Source organism: Lutjanus erythropterus, chromosome 19 (assembly GCF_056507025.1).
Source record: "Lutjanus erythropterus isolate fLutEry1 chromosome 19, fLutEry1.hap2, whole genome shotgun sequence".
NCBI classification, from domain to species: Eukaryota; Metazoa; Chordata; class Actinopteri; order Lutjaniformes; family Lutjanidae; genus Lutjanus; species Lutjanus erythropterus.
In genome coordinates, this window is record NC_139335.1 from 2,176,615 (window position 1) to 2,200,442 (window position 23,828).

A 23,828-nucleotide genomic window follows, 5' to 3' on the forward strand; every position below is an offset into this window, starting at 1 on the left:
CATTATAATGCTGTCATCTCACACATTTTTAAAAAAGATTGTGATTTGTTTCCGGTTTCTGAAATTTAGATTTTGCATTTGGCCATATTGCGATTTTATTGCAATGGAGATTAAATTTGCCGCCCTATTTATTACAGATCTCTATTTATTTTATTTACTTTGTATACAGTACCAGTCAAAAGTTTGGACACATCAGGTTTACTATGATTTTTAAAAAATAAATCCTTATGAACATTTATTAAATAAATATTACAGAAAAAAAACTTTTTGTCAACTTCTGTATGACAGAGTTGATGTCACATACAGGCACGTCCACGATTTTTTGAGGGCAGCCCAAGTGTGGCATTACTTATTTAATTGGTAAAAGGTATTAATTTCAACGTTCAAGAGAACTGAGCGTTATCTCACCTCCATCAGCATAAATGTCGACTCCATAAGATTTAAAACCAGGAGGTGAGACAGGGGTCCTGAGGGTATAGCTAACCGTTTTATGCCTCATCAGATCAGGTTTTTTGAAAAAATCTGACAGAGTTGACGTAAATCTGGGACACACTTTAAACTTATTCATAAAAAATATATTTTAAAGTAGTGGTAGACTGTGTTGCTACTTTTTGTGAATTCTTGTCTGGAATAAAACTTTTCTGACAGAACAAGTTTGAAAAATAAAAGACTTAAAGCAAACCACAACATTTTCATAAATTACATATAATTAACATGTATATGAATACTTAAGGAATACATTTTCACTTAAAAAACTGGAATCAGAGTTTTAGTAGTAATTATTTTGTTAAGAGTTTTTTGGTCGGACATGATTAAGTTAGGATTTTTTTTTTTTAAAGATTGGTATTTTTCTGATTTGTGTGGATATAGTGTAACGTGTAATCCAGCACCCATCCCATCAGGTTCATGGAAGTGCGTGTCATTTTCATTTTTGCCACACGTGTTAACACATGCCCAAACAGAGACCTTCTACACACACACACACACACACACACACAGACACAGACACACAGACACACACACACACACACTCTCTCTCTCTCTCTTCCCTCCAGCTGTCCTACCTGCTCGCCGTGCCCAGAGCTGTGATCCAGGCCTGGAAGATCCCAGAGTAGAAGGTAAAGGGGCTTTTTCTGGTGGTGGCGAAGAATATGGCAGGAAGGATCAAGCCGCCGTGGATCACCAGCCCCACCATGACGGTCACCATGTACATACCCAGCTGCCTGGCCACCACCTCCAGGTCTCCGATGGCCGCAATCTTCCCCGCAATCAGGGAGGCGATGCCAACAGGAGAGTACCTGAACACAGAGAAAACTGTGGATTACTGTCTATTATTCTTCATTAGATCATAATACTTTATGTTTTCTAGTCTCTATAAGGATGATTCCTAAATTAGTGTGTACTATATACTACAACCTAAATAAAAACAAAGTGCAATGATCAACCTATATTCGATTGAATACAGTACAAAGACAAACTGTGTTTACTGACAACGGTTTTCCAAAGTGTTCCTGAGCCCATGTAGTATCCTTTATATAATGATGAGGGTTTTTAATGCAGTTTTTAATGCAGTGCTGCCTGAGGGGTCAAAGGTCACAGACAGTCCGTGTTGGTTTTCAGTCTTGCTCCTTACATGCAGAGATTTCTCTGGATTCTCTGAATTTTCTAATGATATTCTGGATTATAGATGGTGAAATCTCTATAATCCTGCAGCTGAGCCTTTTGAAGACGCCCCTTTTTGTTCCAATCATGATACTGTCACCCATCTTGATTTTTTGACTTTTTATACTAAAAAACAAAGCCAGATGATTTAAGTTGCATGTAATTCTTCATTTATCTGAAATATTTTATTATTTAAAAATACAATATTTTAACAGATGTTGCAACATATCTGGTGACCCTTCACATTAACATTAACTTATATTTCAGAAATCATAGTTGACAGGACAAGAGTTAAAATGAAAAGATATGCAATTTACACAATTTTGTGTGTAGATGAATGGATTATCAGTTTTAGCTGCACTGCCATTAGCACAAATTCACATAGAATTGCTCTATTTATGACACAGAAATATTGTTTAAACAGAAACACAGTCTCAGTGTTGTGATTTGATCAGAGCTGTGGTTAAAGATCTGGGTGAGCTTCAGAAGATTTTCAGATTTCAATTTGGGCCGCAGCATTCTTCATTTTGGGAATGGCTGGACTATGATTAATCAATCATTGGCAGATTAATCAAAGATGAAAAGAAAAAGTATGTATGGTATATTAACTGACACATGGATGACTTTGAGTTTGAAAACAGTTTTGCCGAAAAAAAAGAAGAAAACAACAATTGCTCGTTTCAATGCCTGTGAAATGTTAGTCGAACGCCTCATCAATCTTTATTGACTGACAGAGGAGCGGTTTTCACCACGAGGGGAGATGACACATTCTTGGATCTCTGGTTTCCAGTTTTGGAGTGCAGTTGTTCCCGCTGATGAATACAGTCCGCTGTGGGACGTATGAATTAAAGCCGTGTTCCCCTCTAAGCCGCTCGCGCTCCGAGTCAAAGCAGGTCTCGTCCTGACAGCGGCACTGGAGCCTGGCATTCGGCGACAGTTGTTTTGGTGGAATACAGCGTGCATATGATTTGATGGATGCGTTCCTCGTATGATACGTGATTTTGTATACACTGGACTCTGTGTTTGGCCGGCTACATCGGCCCGTGAGTAATCTGTTTATACTGTGTGAGTGATGCGAACAAGGACTCGATTCCTTTGGTGTCCAGCTGCACATGTAGATGGCCTCGGAGAGCTGCGAGACAAGCATCCTGCTGTTTGTCTTCCAGCCGCCTACCCTGCTCCCTCCTTCCCTTCCCTTCCCTTCCCGCCCCTGCTCTGAGTGCCACTACACTCTGTTTCTCTGCGCGACGAGCCAGGGTCCTGCGAAGCCTCAAGGCGTGCACTGCTCTCTGAAGACATGCTCTCACACGCATCTTTCCACGTCCCGCTGTCCCTCCCACCCGCATCTGCTTTCTGCTCTGCTGCCAAGTGGCTCCTCTGCCGTCGGTGGATCCATTACATTTTGGAGATCTTCCACCGCGGCTCCCCTGGGAGCCCACAACATTGTTCCGGGCCCCGGCTCCTGCTACTCCCCAGCATACCACAGACTCCAGCATGTGCCAGGGAAGCCCTCTTTCTCTCTCTGCCTTTCTTTCCATCTGTCCGCGTCCTTCACCAACACGCTTTTCCTCTTCCCATCTCTCCTGCTCTGTCCTCCACATCCGACGCTGTTTTCGTTCCCACAATTTGTTTCACGTACACGGTCTTGGCCTCATCCATCGTTGTCACCGACCGCCGTGTGTGGTATCTCCAGAATGTCAAAGCAATGCGACCGCCGGCCCACATGAGCAAAAACAGAGACACACGCTTGCAAACACACAAACACACACATTGGAAAACAAAGACACTGACCACATGATCATGGAAACCATCGTCATGATGATCTCATTGAGGATGTTGAAGAAGTCGCACATGACCTTCCCTCTCTCTCCCATCCTGCCCATGCAGATCCCAAAGGTGATGAAGAAGCCGATCAAGCCTTGAAGAAGACACAAAGCAGCACGTCATCAGCGAAACACTGCTGAACTCAGCAAATATCAGTTGTGTCGTCAACTCACCGAGGACGTTCATGCCCCATTTGTATTCCAGTTTCTTCCTGTTCACTAAGATGGGCTCAGTTTGGTTCGGTGCCGCCATCGGCACCTTCTTCAGCACCGTCTGAACCTGCAGGGAGGAAACAACAACAGTCAGGTTGATCAGAGGTTCAGACCATCGCCACGGTTCCACTGTGTGAACTTCAGAGGTTCTCCGGTACGTTTCCACCACAGGGACCAGGGTCTAAACTGTACCAGGTGTTTAGTTCATTGACCTTTCAGCATCATCACAGGTTCATAAACACACTTGTCATTAAAAATACAGATTTTCTTTGCTGTTACAGTGAACAAAACTAAATAAAGCATAAAATTTAAAATGCACTAAAAGTAGATCGAGATTAAAAGGTTTTGCACAAACGCATATGGCAGCCATCTTGGGCGCCACTTGCACAATGAAGTAATGAACAAAAGGAGCTAAATTAACAAATAAATTAAGTTCTGGCAACATTATTTCACCCTCCAAAAAGTTTCTGCTCGGTGAATAGTAACCCTAACCACCTTCTCATCCATCATTTTGACAAACAGGGTCATAAAAATTCTGTCACCATCTATTTTTACCTGTCACCTGCATATTTAAATCAGCAATATGTAACAGTTACTGTGTCCAAATAGCGAGTGAGAAGTGAGTGGGAGCCCTCGATGGTATACTGAACAAACTTGAGGAAGCTCAGGCAGGCTGCAGGAACACTGCAGGAGTGCAAGACGAGCGCAACATCATCTAACAATATAAAGCTAAGCCTGTTATCCTAAAAAGAAAAGCCCATTGCTGTGAAAAAACACACTAATTCTAATTAACATGATTCTGATTTAGAATAGAAATGTCAAAGCAGGACATTGCAGCTGAAGAGTTGTTGTTAAGAGTAAAGAGTATTTCAACTTTGTAAATTTCCTTAATTTCTGATGAAATTTCATGGTCATTTTATGGTTTATTACCATAAATATATTCCAGATTTCTACTCTAAAAGCATTTTATTTTCAAAAACAACTCCATCACAACACAATCTAATTTAATTTAATTTAATTTAATTTAATTCAATACAGACTACACTTACAGATTTTGCATTTCTAAGTGCATGCATGGAGAGAAAAGATGAACAGAGACATGAACCATACGGTCACTTTTCATGTCAGCAGTGGAGGTCTGCTGACAACACAGACTCCTGTTATTGGCTGACGTAGTTTTACTTGCTTGTTCTTCATCCAACTTTGTATTAATCCCTGTTTTTTCATCTCATTTATTGGGCTCAGTGTTGCCAACAACATCCTATTTATTTCTCTAAAGCGACTAGAGACAAACTGAGCAACATATTCAGGCTGTCAGGGAAAAATGAAATACATATATTCAAATAAATTATATTATAATTCATTCTCATGCATGCTGGTCAGAGTAATCCAGTCTGTGACTGAATTTTCATTTTTGGGTGAACTATCTCTTTAATAAGCTTTAATCTGCATTTTAGAGCTGCAGCTGATCTGTCCTGCCAACATTTATTTCACTTTTTTTTATCAGTTCCTCCCCAACTATTGTTAATTATTGATTAAAAAAAACTGTGGGATGGAGGGGCCACAAATGTTTTTTCAGCTTCTGAAGGGGGAGCATGTCAGAAAAAGTTTGGGAAACCCTGGATTAGTCTATAAAATGTCAAAAAACTGTGGGAAAAAATGCTCTTCACAATTTCCCACAGTCCATATTTGCTTCTTTTGTCAAATCAGCAGTCCAAAACCCAAAGACTCTTCATTCACTCTCATTAATGACAAACAAAAGCAGCAAATCTTCACATTTAAAAAACTGGAACCAGCAAAATGACTGAAATGATTAATCAATTATCACAATGGCAAATCATTTTCTTCCAATCAACTAATCATTAATATACTAATCACTGCAGTCCTGATTTAGACTAAAGATTTTGTCAGAAACCTCTTTGATTTGATTGAATGGCTGCTATTGATAATACATTAAATACCGCTGGTTGAAAAGTAAATAATACTATAACTACTTGAGTACAGATTTTCGGTCCTCTTTTCACCACTGTTTCCAGTTCACACAGAAAGACCCTGATCTTGTAACTCGTACTGTGAGCGAGCAAATAAAAGCTTGGCAGAAGCACAATGAACTCAGATTTGTGTTTAAAGAAAAGGCAAAACAGAGAACAAGAGATCCTCACAAAAAGACAACAAAGGGAAAGAAAAGGTTGAGAGGGGAAGGACGAATCCTTCCTGTAAAAGCAATTATACCTTTTATGACTTCAATGAATCCCTGATGAGAGCAAACAAAAGGAGCAGTAAAACAGAGATGCAGACAGAAAAGAGAAGAAGGGCATAAAGAAAAAAGGGGGAAAACACAGAGGGAGGAAGAGGAGAGGAGAGATTGAGGGAGCAGGAGTCTATAAGCCGGTGCTCAGCAGTGCTCCCCGTCTCACTGTGGTAAATAAGGATGTAGCGTTACAGATGTAAAGAGATTAGCAGTAGCAGAAGGGCTGACCCTCACCCAGTCCAAGTCAGACAACTATTTCTAATCATTCAAACACACACGCAGAACAGAGAGAGAAGAGGAGGGAAAAAAAAAAAACAGAAACAGAAGAAGGCAACTGTCGTATCATGATTGAGACTCGGATTATCGCTTGAAAATGATCAGCTGACTCGTCCCGTCCACTGTCAGCCAACTGACCATTACTAGTAGTATTCAATCAATGATCGAGCTCAGATCACTGTAAATTATTGTAAATCAAAAGCCAGCCCTATTTCTTTCCTTGATGTTCCAGCTTCCAAAAACTGTGATAAAAGTTCAAATATTCTTCTCCTCCTTTTGCTGGGACCCCAGCAGCAGAACACAACAGCCTTGGCCTTTAGGTCCGTTTGAGTGTAATCGTGCTTTCACTCAGCCCTGACACCTGCAGAAAACATCGTGTGAGGAGTCTGAAGGACGACCGGATTCTCTGGAGAATCACGTCAGTCATTAAAAACTCTCTGTAGTTCATTCATTCTGTCAGAACACTCACTTAATACCTTGTCCAGACAAATGACTTCGACTTTGGCCTTTTCAGGTTCACGTGGAGAAACTAAAAGCACACAGCTTTTGTCCACAGGAAGGGCTATTTTTCACACAAGTCAGAAATTTACTTGCCCAAAGTAAATTTTACTTGCCCCTGTAGGAATTGTTTTATTAGTGGTTTTAAACCAACAACACAGACCTAAGTTAACTGTCATATTAAGTCTAGGACTGCAACATTTATAAAATGTAATAAATAGTGAAAAATACTATAAAAATACTAAAAAGATTTACTAGCCCATATGGCATTTTACTTCGGGGCAAGACTTATATCCTCTAAAATCAACAAGACATGAAAGTTTCTGGTAGCAGCTTTGAGGTGGAATGCAGATTTAATTTACAGTCTGACACCAAGAACTTCAATCAATGCTGGAAATAGAAACCAACAGCTGATAAATAACCAATTTCTATGAAAAGACCAACCAAAGTTCTTCCTTTCTGACCTCTCACACCTACTGTATTTTTGTTTTAATGTGCACAGTCCTACACAAATGAAGAGTCAGAGTAATACAGTAGCAGGTATGTTTCAGACGCTGTACCTGTTGGAAGCAGGCCTGCACCAGGTTCTCAGGGAAGAGGTTTCTGATCAGGTCGAGGAAGGCGTCCAGGCTGTTGACCTCCTGGTTCTTCGTGGCCGTGCCCGACGTGCCTCCCCTCAGTTTGGGGTTTCCCGGGTGGATCCCCAACACCAGGATGACCCCGAGGATGGCGGCGATCACGGTGGTGGACATGTAGTACACCATGGCTCGACTACCCATCCTGCCACTGGAGCGGGCGTCTAGACCCGCCAGCCCTGGAAGAGACAGACGCTCCATGTTTGACCTCAAAATGTACGTTGAAAAGATGTCTCAACTCACCAAATTCACACTGGAGTACAGCCTTCCCCCAGTTTCCTCCTCGTGTAACAACTGTCTGTTCAGGTTTATTTTAAATTGAATAGCTTCTCCTTCACATCTCATTTATATTTCTACTCATTCTCTTAATTTTGGCCTCTAAACCAATTATTAGACATAGAAGATGCATAATACCAAAGTTAGTCTGAATCATGCAAGCCTTTTTCTCCTATTTGTTTTATTTATTGCTCCATAAGGTCATGAAAGAGAAACCGTTGAGCTCAGCAAAAGATCTGTTTTTCTTGTGTTTTGCTGCTTATTTATCAATAAAAAAGGCAGTTAGGAGAAAAAGATGAGAAGTAAGTAACCATAAGTTCAAAATAAGAACCTCATTTATTTCCTGTAAGACAAAGAACATTTCAGTCTTCATGACAGGACTGGGATGGGACAGGGAAAAAGTCAACGGAAGTGGAAGGGAGCTGGAATCATAATACATCAGGACAGCAATACGGCAAGGTCACGCCCCCATCTGGGGGAAAACTGGCGGTTTCATAAAATAGGAGAAAGAGGAAAATGTTGAAAATCTGCGGTGTAGCGGGCTGTAAAAGGAACAAACATACAAATCCATCATGATCTCCAGTTCGACATCTTTCCTGGAAAGGAAAGGATCCCACAAAGAGCAGTGAGAACGTCTGAACCTCCAGAAGAACGGCCGAGCTTGAATCAACATTTGTTCTTTTCAGACCACATTAACCCAACAACACCTGGTAATTCAGTATCAACACTGTCTGGTCTGGATCTAACAAGACCTAAAGACCTAACAACATAAACAACGTAAAAGACCTAACAAGACAATAAATACCTAACATGATCAAAAGTATCTGTGGAAAGTTTGTGTAGTTTGTGTAATGTAACTTGTGTAATGGCGTTCTTCAAACGTTGTTAGGAAGTGCAGGATTCTGGCATTGTCTCATTCACATGTACACGGCTATCATTTGCATAATTTCCCATGATACATTGCTGAAAGTTTAAGTGTTTTCATGTTCCAAGATGCAAATATTCCTGTTTGTTAGTGTTTGTTCAGAACATGGTGCATTATGCTGGTTTAGTGTTACACAGTGAGAAGTGGGTGGTATTAGCATTTATTTTATTGGGATTTCTTCACTCTCGCTGTATCGAAGCAGAAATTTGGAACACTTTCCCCTTGTATTACATGTAAACATGGAGTAGAAATGAATATTGTGTTCCATTTCTGCCATATTCTGCCAATAAACCCCAGTTAATCTGACACACTGGAGCCTAAATCCAAACAGAGCAACGCCTGCAGACACTGGCCTGGGATTACTGTACATGTTTGCATGTGTGTGTGTGTGTGGGTATGTGTGTGTGTGTGTGTGTGTGTGTGTTTGTAGTGGCACACCTGTGATGAGGCTGGAGATGATAAGAGGCAGAATGAGCATCTTCAGCATCCTCATGAGGATTTCTCCAGGGAAGGAAACCATAGTGAGGGCGGCGCTGTCCGTCACCTTCATGTACCGCAGGAGCATCCCAAACACCGCTCCCATAACGACACCTGAGGACAGGAGAGAGACGGCGTTTCATGTTTTGTTTCAGTTTTCTTTTGGAAACCAGTGAGTAGTTTCTCAAATAAGAGCAGCTCATAAGTTTGGGTTTCAGCAGAGTTTTGTTGTAGATTCTTAAGAAGTTAAAAATCCTGAATAACCACCGAATATAATCAAAATATCACCAAATATCAAGACTGGTAGATAGACATTGTAGGTTTTCATTAACTAACTGGCCTACTTCTTTTCCCTGAAACAAGTCTGACATGTAAGAGACCTCTGACTAATGAGAGCCGCCAACTGTAATGTAAACGAGGGTTTAAATCTGGGTGACAAATGACAGACAAAATTAACACACATCTCGACTCTGTGGGAGCTTTTTTTTTTTTTGACAAAGAACACAGCTATGCAGAGACATACCAGAGTGTTTACAGAGACAGACTTAAGACAACAACAAGCCAAAAATGTCTCATGGGAAAATGACCACGTGATCCATGCATCAAGGACTGTGTGTGTTAATATATTGGCTGCAGCATAAAAAAGTTATTTTCTGAACAATAAAACTGACCTCAATTGAATTCTATTTAATCAGAGAAAAAATGTGGGGTTTTCAGATGTTAAATTATTTGAGTCAAAAATTGAAATTAGTGTTTTTTTTCAAATGCTAGAGTCCTGAGTCATTGTTTGCTCTATTTTAAGCTCTCACAAGCTGATGGGCTGCAGTTTAAATACAGAATATCAGTATATATGTGTAATACAGGTCAAAAGTTTGGACACGTCTTCTCATTCAGTGTTTTTCTTTATTTTTATGATTTTTATATGGATTTATGCAGTAAACATAAATTGTGAAAACAAGGCAAAATGTTTTATATTTTAGATTCTTAAAAAGCAAAAAGAGTCGTGCACACTGTCCTCTGCACTCACAATCAAATATTTAATACTACAATTATTATTAAGGGGATGGTTCTCCCAAAAATTAAAATTCCTAAAACCCCAACATGCCGTTTGCACACTGTCACACCACACACACACAGTCCAGACAGTGTGCACATGAATGTGGCTCTACAGTGAAGATTCAGGTTAAAAACACGGTGTAAATAACTTTTTTTAGTCAACTTGGCATATTGAGGCTTTAGGAGACTTGGATTACACCAGACCAGCAGTATGGAGGCTTTTTAAGTTTATTCTGTTGGAGTTTTTTACATTTGAAAACTGGCCACCTGTGAAACTCCAGTAGTGTTTTGTGGACTAAAAAAAACTAAACCTGACCTTCAATCAGCGTGAGGGAGAGTAGATAATCCATGGACTTCTACACATCTGTTGATTTACAAGTGTGCAAAAAGTTTTGGATCTTTGATATTTTAGACTCTTCAAAGTAGTTTTGATGACAGCTTTGCACACAGTCGGTATAATCTGAACCATTTCTTATAAAAAAAAAAACCAACAACAACTGTGAATGAGAAGTGTGTCTGAACCTTACATTGGTACTGTTTTTTAATCTGAGTTTCCTCAGTCCATACATACCCATAACAGTGAGTCCCAGCAGCAGGTTGTGGGTGTTGCGGCTGCAGTGGCCGGCATCTTTATAAGCAACTTCTGTGTTGTCATCTCGCTGGTTTTCTTCTTTCTCCTTCACCTTGTTTGTGTTGGACTGGTTGGCTGTCGACTGGTTTGTCATCCTGCCTGTGGAGACAGTTGGACAGATGGGTTTGCTGCTGAGAAAATACATGCTTCATCATCACTGCTGGCTCACGTGGTATTCAGATTTGCCTGATGATGCACCCTTAGGTCTTTGTCAAATATAAAGATGCTGGGTTGTTTATCATCCTCCTGTGGCTACGGACACAACATTTTTGAGTGGGTGACTCTGTTCTTAAAGGAGGATTAGGGGCTACCTACCGCTCACACAACATAAATGTCCTGTGAGTATTTGGTTTGGGGTCCTGAGGGGAGTAAAGAAGCATGACTGCAGGTAACCCAAACACAGCAGGCGATGGCTAAACAGGACATGAAGAAACATCTCAAGAGATCGTTATCTGTAATCATCCTCCAAATGGGAATCTAAATACGACTTAATGTGGAGATGCTGATAAAGGAAGAGATATAGCTGATGACGCAGCTAGGAGCCATGAAATGTGGCCCCTGGCTCTCTGTTACGGGTCTGGACAAGAGCTTGAGCAGAAGTTATGGCCAAATCTGAACTGGACGAGGACAGAAAAGAGCAACACTGAGATCCTGCAGCCACGTGAACAGCTGTGAGACGCTGTGGGACCTACTACTGTGTCAGCATGCTAATATTGTTACAAAGATAATCCAAACACGCCGATGTTTAGCATGTATAAAGTTCACCATCTTACTTTTTATGTGTTACCAATTAGGGCAACTTTCTGCTGCGATTTTCAAATTGCAGGAGATGCAATATTTGTTAAACTTTTAAATTAATGAATGTGAGTCCACAGAAAAACATAATCAAAGCTTTATTTGATACAGACTGAGAGAACACCAGTCATTCTAAATGGTGTCATATTTATGTTTGACTGATGAGAGACAGTGAGAGGCGTGGTCGGTAAACAAGTTTCAGCTCTTGTTTTTTATTTGCGTCATTATACACAGAGCAATGTGACAACATGACAGACTGTAAACTTTACAAACTGTCTCTAAATCACCACAAACCACAAAATAAGAAGAGGAGAAAAGTGATAGAAATGCAGAGCAGTGTGACGCACTGACAGACACTTCATTCAGGCGCACACATGGAGCGCACAGAGCAGGTGACGCTCGTTGTTTGTGCTGGTTTTTGCTACTGACAGGCTCAGATTGTTCCTGTTAGTGTCTTAGAACATTAAGGAAGGGTTCCAGAGAGGGACAGAACTTATTTTAAAGAGTAAGATAAGTTTGGTCAAACCAGAAACAGCTGTGTAATTGCTCTCGCTAAACTCACCAGACTCCTTTTACATCATCATCATCAGTTTCAATGAAAGGCATTAAAATGCAAGTCTAACTGGTGAAACATACTCATGCAGGCCCACTTAGGAATTAAAAAAAAAGGATAAATCATCGAATATTTACAAAGAACGGCCTAATCTGATTCAAAAAAAGGAAACCTTAGTCAGGGACAGCCTAGTTAACAGAGACTGTGTTCTACAGTCTAGTTCATGTACTTCAATAATGCACCACAGAAACGTAGAGTCATTTTAGGCTTCATATCAAAAAAGTTTTTATATCACATCGACACTTCTGTCCATATTTGTATACTCTCTCTCTCCTTTTCTGAAATCAAAGGTTTTGGTGCGCTCTCCGGTACATGAGCCGGTAAATAAGCTCCATCGGATCTTATTTAACAGCTGTATTAGTTCTTTGAACGGGCAAACAGCTGTCCAATAAACACCTGTCTACTGCTAACAATTACCCCTCAAAGTCTATTTTGGTTCCTGTGAGTCAACACAGGATTGTTGTGGAAGCAATCAGATTTTCCTCCGAGGCAGAGTCATCACCTTTAACACGGAGACAGAGTCAACGAGCAAGAATGTGTCCACCGTCCAACAACACTGCACATCTCTACTCACACAGAGACCCCACCGCCACCATCTCTAAACATTAATCACATGTAAACACATCTGGAGAGCGGCGCGGCCGTGCCAAGTCCATGTCAGAAGTATGAGTGTCACATTTACAAACAGTCTGACTCAGTGAGACAATTGCAATCAGACATGATTATAATCCATCAGCTGACTGGATGGCATTTCCTCAAGCCACAGGGATACAGTTGCACACATTCATCCGAATACAGTAGACGAGGAGGAGCACAAAAAATGTTACCTAGTGGTTAGTTGGTCTGCTCTCACGCTTTCACCTCCTCTCTCTCATCTCCTGCTTCCTCCAGCCATGTCTTTTTTCCCCCCCTGTGCAGCAGTCACCAGTCCAGGCACAAAGACGGATTGCCAGCGTGATCTGAAATTGTATATTTTGGAGGCGGAGAATGTCCTGCTACGTTTCAATTGCAAAGATATAATCCTCGGTGAACGGAGGAGATGAGGAGGGGGAGGGTGTTCCACTGTCAGAGTCTTCACAAATCCTCTTTTCAACCCTTATGTCATTCTTAGCGTGGACATTGTTCTGTAATGTCAGTCGACCACATACACATCAGATAACACATGGGGAGAGAAGGGGGAAATCCTCCCTGCCTCATTATTGAACAATGAACTCTCTTAGACCAGTGACACTCAACTTGCTTTGCCCCGGGGGGACACTTCTGCAAATTGACCAAAGGCCAGGGCTGCGCATTGGCAAGAATCTGCCGATATAAGACGTATCACGATACAGGGGTTACCGTGCAATACATTGCTATATACTGCTATACAGTACTGATACATTACTATTTTTTAAATCTAATTTTAAGGAAACAGTCACGGAATAAAGAACACACCATGAAAAAAGTTTTCCTTTTTTTTTTTTCATGCAATCAGTACAGGAAAGCTCAGTAAGAACACTGCTGTCTAACAGTCACTAAATAAACCACTGCCATGAATCTTTGCACACATCAAAATGCACAATATGATTTTAAAAAAGTTTATAAATAAACAATGATAATAATAATAATAATGTTATTTATCAGATCAATTATAAATAAAACTCTTCTTCTTCTCTTCTTCTTGTGGTGCTACCAGACAGGAGCACTGCACTGGTGGCTGATATGAGCAACTTTGCAGACAACAATTGTCGTAATTAAACACAGTGGTTTAGGATTGTATGAGGTAGCAAAGTAAAGGCAAATTCATCAGCACATTTTTCGCTGAATTGCCAGCTTTAATTTCCAACCATTCCACATCTGCTTTCACTCATCTTTGCCAAGTGGCAAATCCAACCAGTTGAGTATCCATGGATGTAGACCCTTTCTCTGAAGGTTGAAATGGTTCTGTAACTTTGTCAAGCAATGAGATCCTGACAAAACCAGGACAGATTCAAAATGGAGAGGTCACCAGTGAGGGGATGATCAGCTTCAGGGTGATTCAACAACACAACCCTGTTAGGTTGTATTTCACAATAATGACCTGCTCACTGTACACTATCCCACGTATCGCACAGCTACTTACACACTCCCTCCAGGAAGCTGCAATCACAACAATTCATGCAAATTCAACCAAGAATTTGAGCTCCAAAAAGTGTTGCACTTTTTCATTTTCCTATAAGATATTGTTAGAATTTTTAGTAATCCTGAGGGGTTTTTTGGTTACTGAGAAGACTCAGAACAGTGTGGCTTTATTCTCCCTGTAACAAGTAACCTTTGATTTTTAATGAATTATACAAAAGAAAATGTGCAACTTTTGTTTGCAATTTTGTCTGGGTCCCGCAAAATCATGGCAAAAAAAATGCCTAAAAGCATCGCAACATGTATCACACTTTTTTTTAGAAAAGCTACCACGGATATGAGGCATTTTAGGCTGCAACAATCCCAAATAAGGCCCATAAAATCCTGTATTGATTTTAAAATCTAAATCATCGTCAGTCTATAGGTTCAGAGATCACATGCCAATGCGCCCAACCTCTTTTGGTCCACTCAAACATGACTGAGCAATGCTACTCGGCCTATGAATGGAAACCAAAATGCTTTCAATACCAAAATCTTGTCCCTTGCCTACAGATTCAGCATGCATATGCAGACATCTGTTCAGAGAGATTAGGTTTGCTGAGTTTTGCATTTTGGGCAATCTGTCCTGAGATGTGCTTTGGAATATAAAGAGAAAAGGTCATGAACTTGCCACATGTGTAAGGCAATTTAAGCCACGGTGACATGTGTTTGAGTAAAAATGAGTATGATAGTCATCCTCTGTGGCAGGCAGAGCTGGATATTAAACCTTTCTTTCCTGAGCAGGTCAGATGGAGGCCCAGAAATAATGATGCAACAGCATGTGTCCTGCAAGGAGGGCGGCGCTGAGGAGGAGTATAAGCTGTAAGGCCATACTCAAGGACCTGAAGCTGCTCTGCAAATCTGTCTTCCTTCCCCAACAGACAGATTATTTTCCTGCTCCAGGAAATGTCAGAGCTGCCTTGAGACGAAACGTAGCTGGCCTCTAGGAATCGGCTCTTACTGGGCTGTCCTGGTGGCTCTGTCCAACTGAGGAAAACAGACACTATTTACAACCTCGTAGAGTGGAGTTTGACTCCTACGTTTCTAGAGTCTTGCCTGGAAAGTACTTAGAGAAACAGACACTGATCAGAGTATCTGACTGGCCTGTTACATCATATTACAGCTTAGCATCCCTAATAAAATGCAGCGATTCAAGTCAGCGGGTTCAGGCTGTTTGGGCGGGCAGCTTACAGTAAATCCTGGATTTCGAAGCAACATGACACAGGTATTACAGCTCTGCCAGGTAGGCTGCAGACCAGGAGGCATTCCCCTTTGAAGGGAGATCTTGTGTTTGAGAGAGAGCTTTGATAACACATGTTAGTGATGAGAGCTGAAGCACAAGGATAAAGGTGGAGCGACTTCAAAGTGAGTTGAGGTCGGAGCGAAGAAACGAGGAAAGAACTCCCGCTGGTGCAGTAGCGATGGCATCGCCGTTTACATGCCCTCATGGGCCGAACGCAACCGCAAGACAGAAAGTCTCCCGTGGTGACTTTCAAAGGATAAACATCAGGGTCCTGAATGTAAATACCCTCGTGGTCCATCAGATGTGCGATGGTGACCTATAGCAGTGCGTGATAACCATCACAATCAGCCTCCACATGCAGTCATGTACTTACGACACATCTTCTTAATCGTCATGGTTTCCAGGACGACGGGCCACGACGACAGAATGAGTTAATCTCCCAGAGGAGCAGGCCTTGATTACTGTAAATGAGCCCAAGCTGCTGAAGATAAAGGTGCACATACCATCAGAGCAACAACAAACTAGCCAGTGCTGGCTTCAGTCCGGCTCGTGTGCACTTATAGTCTTCCACGTTAATGGTACAGCCTCTCCAGCCAATCGCTGGTCTTGGTTCAAGAGATCAAACAGATGCACGTTGCCTATACATACCCCGTTGGTTATAAATCCCCCCTTCGACTCAATCTGTCGGCCTGCCTCTGATCTTAACTGAGACATTACAGTAAGATTCAAAAGCTGTGCTACAAATCGACAGAATATGATATGACTGTGGTTTAAATGTTTTCTGTCTGTATTGATTCAGCCTTTAGAAATAGAGATCACAGCGATTAATACACATCTGTGGTCTGTCTCCTTTCACATTTCATCTTGCTTTAATTACATATGCATGCACCAGACTTGCAATCATTTTAATTGATTAATCATATTTTCAGTGAAAAAATTACAAGCATCTGTTTGCAGCGTTTCGTGTGAGATGATATGCTGCTTGTCTTTGTCATATATTATCAGGCTCATGCAGATTTTTCTGACTGTTTTCAGAGGTGATCCAGAACAAAAATCTTTTTTTTTTCTTGTAATCTAATGTTAATTTTATTGTTGCCTGTTCCTGCACTTTAATGTTACTGTAGCATCATGTTTTATTGCTTGTTGACTGTGTTTTATTTGTCTATTTTGTAGTATGAATGTGCTTTATGGCAATACTGTATTTTGTTATTGTCATGCCAGTAAAACCTCTTTGAATTTCAATTTGATAGACAATAATCATTTAAGATAACAATGATAGTTTTTGAGCAAATATTAGCATGAAAATAAAAGCTTGAGATCTGAGCGCAAACCCAACGGGACCCGACAGGACCCGATGGGTTTGGGTCAGGTCGGGACAGATTTCTCACATATTTTATAGGCTTACATCTGGTTTGGGCTGTATTATTATTATTATTATTATTATTATTATTATTATTATTATTGTTAGGGTCCAAGTGCTGAACGGTGCAACCTTGTCAGATTATTATTTTATTTCTTCTTATTTTTATTTTTCTCTCTCGTCAATCACATTTTTGAGGGCCTAAACGTGCTCAGCAGCACATGAAACTTGGGACATGCATTAGTCATGGTGAAAAATTTGGGCGGTGGGTGTGGCCAAATGGCTTGGCGCAGCAGCACCCACGGCACATTTTACACATGAAAATAGGTACACAGAGGTACTTTATACAAACTTTACATGTTTGATAAAAGTTATGACCTGAACACATCTACATGCCAATCAGGAGTCATAGGCAGAGCGCCACCTAGTGGAGACAGAAAGTAATCCCTTCCTGCCATATCTGAGGTGCATCAAAATTCAGTACCTCGGCGTCTGGCGCCCTGGTCGCGGTTGCATCACGCCCTGACAGGTGTGAGGGACTGTACAACATTGCTTGCATCTTTTATCATTCAAAGCACACAAATACAAAGACATTTAGAGACGTCACATTGAGCTTCTGATGGGCATTTTAACACAAATTTTTCTCTAGTCTCACAGACTAAATGATCACTCTGTGAAAAAATCAGCAGAAAAACTGAAAGTCAGAGACATAAAGGCAACAATTTTATAAATGTTCAGCCATGGGAACATTTCATGATGTCATACAAGCCAACAGAGTGGTTTCCCGTCATATGCTGCCAATAAAACAATCAAGATCGCCACAACAAACAAAAACAAAAATTAAATTTATCGATTTTATCTTGATGCCATTATATATTAGTTACAGCTCACCCTTAACACGTAGATTCTCTCTAAAACTACGTGTCTGGATTTTATAAAAACAGATTGAATTGTATTATTTAAAAGGCATCTATATGTGTGTGTGTGTGTTTGTGTGTGTGTGTGTGTGTGTGTGTGTGTGTTCGTGTTTGTAACTGTGTGCGGGTGTGTGTGTGTGTCTCAGAGGATTATTTCAAATGGTTGATTGTTTGGTGTGAGCTTTGCAAAGGGATCGAGATATAATCCCCCCTCCACCCGCCCCTCGTTCAACAGAGGCAGATGAGGATGGTCACTGCAGCTCGATCAGTGTTTCCCAGAGCCCAAGATGACGCCCTCAGTTTACTGTCAGAGAGGAGTAAAAAAACTAAAAAATATTCACATTTAACAATCTGAAATGAGAGAATTTTGAGTTTTCTTCTTTTAAAAAATACTCAAACCAGTTAATAGATTATCAAAATAGTTGGCGATTAATTTAATAACCGATAAATTGAGTTCTAATGAACTCAAAGTACTGTGGCGTTCTGCAATAAGAGCAAATGAGGAGTTCACTGACAGACACCAATTCTATAACTTTTCTTCTAACTTTATCTTGAAAAACAGCATTTGTGTCTCTAAAAAAAAAATCATAGTTATAAAAATGTTTAGCATACACTGTCATGTATGGAAGAAAAAAATAAAGAAAAAATGTCCTTTATTAAAAACAACCCCAAGTCCAAAAAAAGTTGGAAGATTGTGTAACACGTAAAAACAGAATGAAGTGATGCAAATCACTGTCGACTTCAACTGAATTCAACTGAAAACAGCAGAAGGACAAAATGTTTAATGTTCAAACTGATAAACTTTATTGTATTTTGTAAATATTCACTCATTCTGAATTGATTGATACCTGCAACACGTTTCAGTTTGGGAGTCATGGAAAACTCAAAAACACCTGTTTGGAGCATTCAAAAGTTTTAATAATTGATGTATGTATGTATGGAACTGAATAAAGGTGGAAAGGTTTTTGCAAATCATTGCATTCTGTATTTAAGTTTCACACAACTTTTTGGAATTGGGATTGTAGATATTATTTAGAATCTAAAGTTTGGAATCAGCATTTACATTTTCTATCTATTGTCATGATTGTTGTACATTGATCAATATGCTGCGTTAACGTTGGGTTCCTTGAACAGCTTCCTTTTACAGATCAGCCACTTTTTCTTCTTCAGAAACTGTACATTAGAGCCGCAACATTTCCTAATTCCACACCCTCTGACCCACTGTTTCGTAAGCCGAATATTTTGTCCATATTTGACATCGATTATGTGACTTTGTTTACAAAGCTGTTCATAAGAGTGCTAGCTTTCTGGAATTAGTTTGTCATCTTCAAATTTCCTCATGTTAAAACACGTAAAGTAAAATATTTAGGACCCATATTCTATCATGTCATATCAGTCCCTGTCAGTGTTTCAAACACATCTGAAAAACACTTTTAGAAAATCCTAACTCTGGAATTAGTTAAAGTTTATGTTTTTGAGATTTCCAGATTTCCAGATTTTGTTATGATTATTTTGTATAGATTTTTGTACACTAACCAATCTGCTGCTGTCTCCAGTTGGGTTCCTCAAGCAAGTTCCTCACAGATCAGGCTCTAGATCAGTAAAATATTTTAACCCATCTTAACAAATCTGCTCTCTTGGTTCTTTTTTAAAATATTTCTTGGGCTTTTCATGCCTTTATTCGACAGCTGAAGTGAGGGTTGTACGCTCTACCAACTGAGCACCTCCTTTTTATTTAACGCTCAAGTTATTTAAGATTTGTGCCACTGATTTATTGGATTCCATATTGATTTCAGAATCAGTAAAAACGCTGTCAAACTTCAGACCTCATGTTGTAGGACAGGCAGGTGGTTGTGTTTGTGTGGATTATAGTGAAATGGCAGAAACAAACAGTACATGCTGATAAAAACATACTTAAACTGATACTAGTTGAATCGGATACAGTCTGACCCTGACCACTAATCTGTTCTTGCAGCCACACATATTCCATGCAAATATCAATGATGGCAAAGACACAGAAGCATGCGCGCGTACGCACGCACGTGCGCACACACACACACACACACACACACACACACATACACACACACACGGTGGTACCTAATTCCTTCAACATATGCACTCACTACCATCCAACACGTGTGTGGTGCGTGGCTTTGCCAGCTCGCTGCAGCAGTGTGTCCGGTGTGTATTAACCCTCTCGGTGAAGGTCAGTGTCAATCAGATGTTGATGCACTCAGTCCAGTCTGGAGTGCGCGTCCTCACTTGGCATGTTTTCATGCCTCACGAGGTATTTGCTGCTCGACTTTTGACTAAAACCAGGAAAACAGATCACATGACTTTGCTTACAGCATCACTACTTGAGCTGTAGTTCTTAATGTTCAGTTATTTGAAATTTATGAAAGGAACTGGATTAAATAAAAATGATTAAATCCAGAGTCAAATCAAATGGTTGATTTGGAGAATCATGACACCCCTATTTAGCACTGCAACAATTATTATGAAATCAATCTCCAACTATTTTGATAAGCGACTCATCAGGTTAAGTAAAATTTCTTTGATTTCAGCCTCTTAAATGTGAATATATTTCTGGTTTCTTTACTTCTCTCTGACAGTAAAATGAATATCTTTGGGTTGTGAGTAGAAAAAGACATCTGAGGACGTCAACGTGGGCTTTGGAAACAATGACCAACATTTTCTATTAATTGGGAAACTAATTGACTGATTGATCGACAACGAAACTAATGATTAGTTGCAGCCTTACCCCTGTTATCCATCTGTCAATTCTTGGCACTTTTTTCCTTGATAAATAACAAACCGTTTAGAAGTTCTCAATTTATTTATATTATTTTATTTTGATCAACTAACTGATTAAGTGTTGAAAACATCTGAGCACTGAAGAGATCTCTGGCATGAATTAGAGAGGAAGATGCAGCCAGAAACCTTCAGTGCAAAAGATTTTTGTTTATGTGTGATTGTCAGGGTTTGAGATGGACGTGGAGTGTGAGTGAGAGAAAACACTTGAGCTTGTGTGTGTGTGTGTGTGTGTGTGTGTGTGTGTGTGTGTGTGTGTGTGTGTGTGTGTGTGTGTGTGTGTGTGTGTGTCCACACACATGTCAAGCACACGCCCTCCTCCCTCCCTCCCTCCTCTCTCTCACTCTCGGACGATAATCTGAGTGTATTAATCTGTTGTTTGAACTCCTTAAGCACAGACTGTCTATCACATCTGCTCTCTTCACCCTTGCAAAGCTCTGCTATTTATAAACTTTCTCTTTCTCCTCCTCCTCGCTCCTTTTTTCGATCCGTCGTTGCAATTTCTCTATTGCTCCTCGGTCCAGCAGGACAGAGTCTCACACAGCTCATTCCCTCCGTACAGCAAATCCATCCTCTCATTTGGCCAACAGACGTCTTGGAAACTCCTTATTCCAGCTTTAAACCTCTCTGATCCTCTTCTCTCTGACAGCACACGCACACAGGGCTCAAACAATGCTGATAACTGATATCACAGGTCCCACGTGTTCAAACAGCAGATTTTAAAAAGCTAAAATCACCACTTCAGCTCACTTTGCTTTAGTAATCCCCCCTGGAGAGTAATAAATACACATCAAGCCAACAATCATGAATGATCAAGCCCTGAAAAATCAAAGACAGCCACTCTGACACATCAAACAAATCACAGTAACCCAGTCAAAAGCTGAAGAACGGCTGCATGTGTCAGCAGAGAATGAATGGGAGCTGAATGAATGGCAACAAGGAGGCTGCCAGGCTTACCTGCTGCGCGTCGCTGTCTCCCCTCCGACAACAGCGAGGCATCGGGAGAGACCCAGCAGAGAGGAGGGACGTGGAGATGAGGAGGGGAGGCAAAGTCACAAGTCTTTGCGTCATCTGAGAAAATTTGCAGATTAATACAACAGCTTGGTGCTCTGAGCCCCCCTCCCCACCCCACTCCATCTCACCCTCGTCACCCTCCTCCCCTCTCCCTCCCCTCATTCACTCACTTCCTCTCCATCACGTGTCATTTTAAACTATTTAAATCAGAGGAGGAGGAAACGCTGCCGCCGGGGATAATCAGGCAAGAGGAAGATAAGTTTAAGAAATCAGGTTGGATGCAAAAAAGTGTAGTGGGGGTAATGGCGGAGGGTGTGTGAAGGGGGGGGCGGGGGTCATGGTTACCCTCCCTCCCACAGGAGGGCGCTATGACTCTGCACTGAGAGGAGAAATCTGTGAGAGATCCTTTGAAGGATATCAGTGTCAGTCAGTGAGGCCTCAAAGTGCATGGTGGGTGGAGCTGCCACATATTCTACATACAAGGCTCTGGCCTTTTTCCATGAACCACGACACTCCATCGACACACAGAATTAGAAATAAACGGATAAAGGAGTTGTGGAGTTTCAGGTTTGTCATACCAGAGAGGCTGTGCTGCAGCTGGAGGAATGCAGGCCTGTGATTGAGCTTTATGAGGGGGCCGTGATTGATTTATGGGCGCAGCTTCTCAGCTATCAAATATGACATAGTTTAACTAGCATGCAGGCATCACACCGTGTGACTCTGTCAGGGACTTTACATCCAAACTTAAAGCTCATCTTTTGGCATTAACTTTAAGTTGGTTGATTAGCCTTTGACTTCAGGCCTCGCACCTGATCCATGAAAGGAGGAATCTCTGACAAAGATGCAAAACAGCTGCAGTCTCCCCCTTTGCAACTTGTGTTTTAGTTTGCCTATTTCACATTAATTAGAATTCAAATTGATGCTGAAAGTTCACTGAATGACTGACTGTTAAATTGAGCAAAATGTGAATGGAGTTTGGCAGGTAGAGGGCAGGCGGTCACTGAACTCCAACTCCAGAGTGTGTATTTTTAGAGCAGTGGGCCTTTTTTTTTAGGATAATGAGCTTAACTTTACATTAACAGCTTGTTAATGTCAAATTGTGCTCGTCTTGTGCTCCTACAGTGTTCCTGCAGCCTGCCTGAGCTTCCTGAAGTGTGGGGAGGAGGGGTCTGGACGTAAAAACAACTCACTTCAACCATGGACTGCCAATGTGTGGATGTGCAATTGCTAAGTCAAGATGAAATGAAGAACGCCTTTTAAACCCTGTGTTTTCTTCCTGTAAAACAAAACATGATGTGTGCTTATGAAGGATTCAACCAGACAATTACAACACATAAAATCATGACATCCACCCATCAATCAATCATCAGCTTTTAGCAGCACAGAGGAAAGATTTATGACACAGACACACCCACTTTTCAACCGCCAAATCAAATTGCTCCCAAGGTTATGTCTAGAGACGCCCCGATTTTCTTTTCCGATTTGTGTGTATTGGCTGATACCGATACCAGTGCATTAAAAATATAGATTGATTGATTGCTATCACTGCTGTCTGGCCTGGCTCAGGTTAAACTCTTTATAAAACTTGAGCAAATACAACATACAGAGAGTGAATGCAAAAGAACATGACTTCACCATCCTGGGAAAAAAATGGCACACAGGGAAGTAGTAGAGTCCCAAACCAACACTAGCATCAGACACTGATATCAGCTTCCTGTTTCACCCAGAGATAATTCACCATATGGAAGCTAAAAACTCTCAGAATGCTGTTTCATCTGGACTTTGATATTCCAGCGGGCTCCAGTCTCAATGAATCAATTAAGTCTTGTGTTTATGGTCTCTGTTCGTCCAGAGTTCTGTAAAGAGTTCTGCTGCTGTCTCATTCCAGATGTTCTGGAACTGGATCCTCAGCCTCCAGGAGATTCAGCCTCTTTTTTTATTTTTTTTAATTTATTTATTTAGAAGTTATACAGCCTAAAATGCTGGTTTGGGTATATGTCGGCACGTACAGACGTCTGGGCACCGATCCAATATCACGTAATTTGTTAGCCCTGAAACTGGACCCTGCTACTTCCCAGCAGCATCCTGTACATAATTTCATTTTTACCTGAACCAGGACACACAACAATGACAGTAATCATAAATTCTTAGTATTAGATACTGATACTGATGAAGCTCAGGCAGGCTGCAGGAACACTGCAGAAGTGCAAGAC

General features: G+C 40.9%; 1 protein-coding gene across 1 annotated transcript in view; it reads right to left on the reverse strand.

The window, feature by feature from the left end:
• The window catches only part of slc1a9 (solute carrier family 1 member 9), a 28,811-nt gene extending 12,762 nt beyond the window's left edge, over window positions 1-16,049 (reverse strand). The window contains exons 1-7 of the mRNA XM_084744741.1: window positions 15,884-16,049; window positions 10,664-10,822; window positions 8,998-9,150; window positions 7,284-7,537; window positions 3,660-3,765; window positions 3,454-3,580; window positions 1,065-1,298 (exon numbers count right to left, since the gene is read on the reverse strand). Coding sequence (XP_084600867.1) covers window positions 1,065-1,298; window positions 3,454-3,580; window positions 3,660-3,765; window positions 7,284-7,537; window positions 8,998-9,150; window positions 10,664-10,822; window positions 15,884-15,905 — 1,055 coding nt within the window. The 5' untranslated portion in view covers window positions 15,906-16,049. The remainder of the gene's footprint in view (window positions 1-1,064; window positions 1,299-3,453; window positions 3,581-3,659; window positions 3,766-7,283; window positions 7,538-8,997; window positions 9,151-10,663; window positions 10,823-15,883) is intronic.
• Window positions 16,050-23,828: the final 7,779 nt, after the last annotated feature.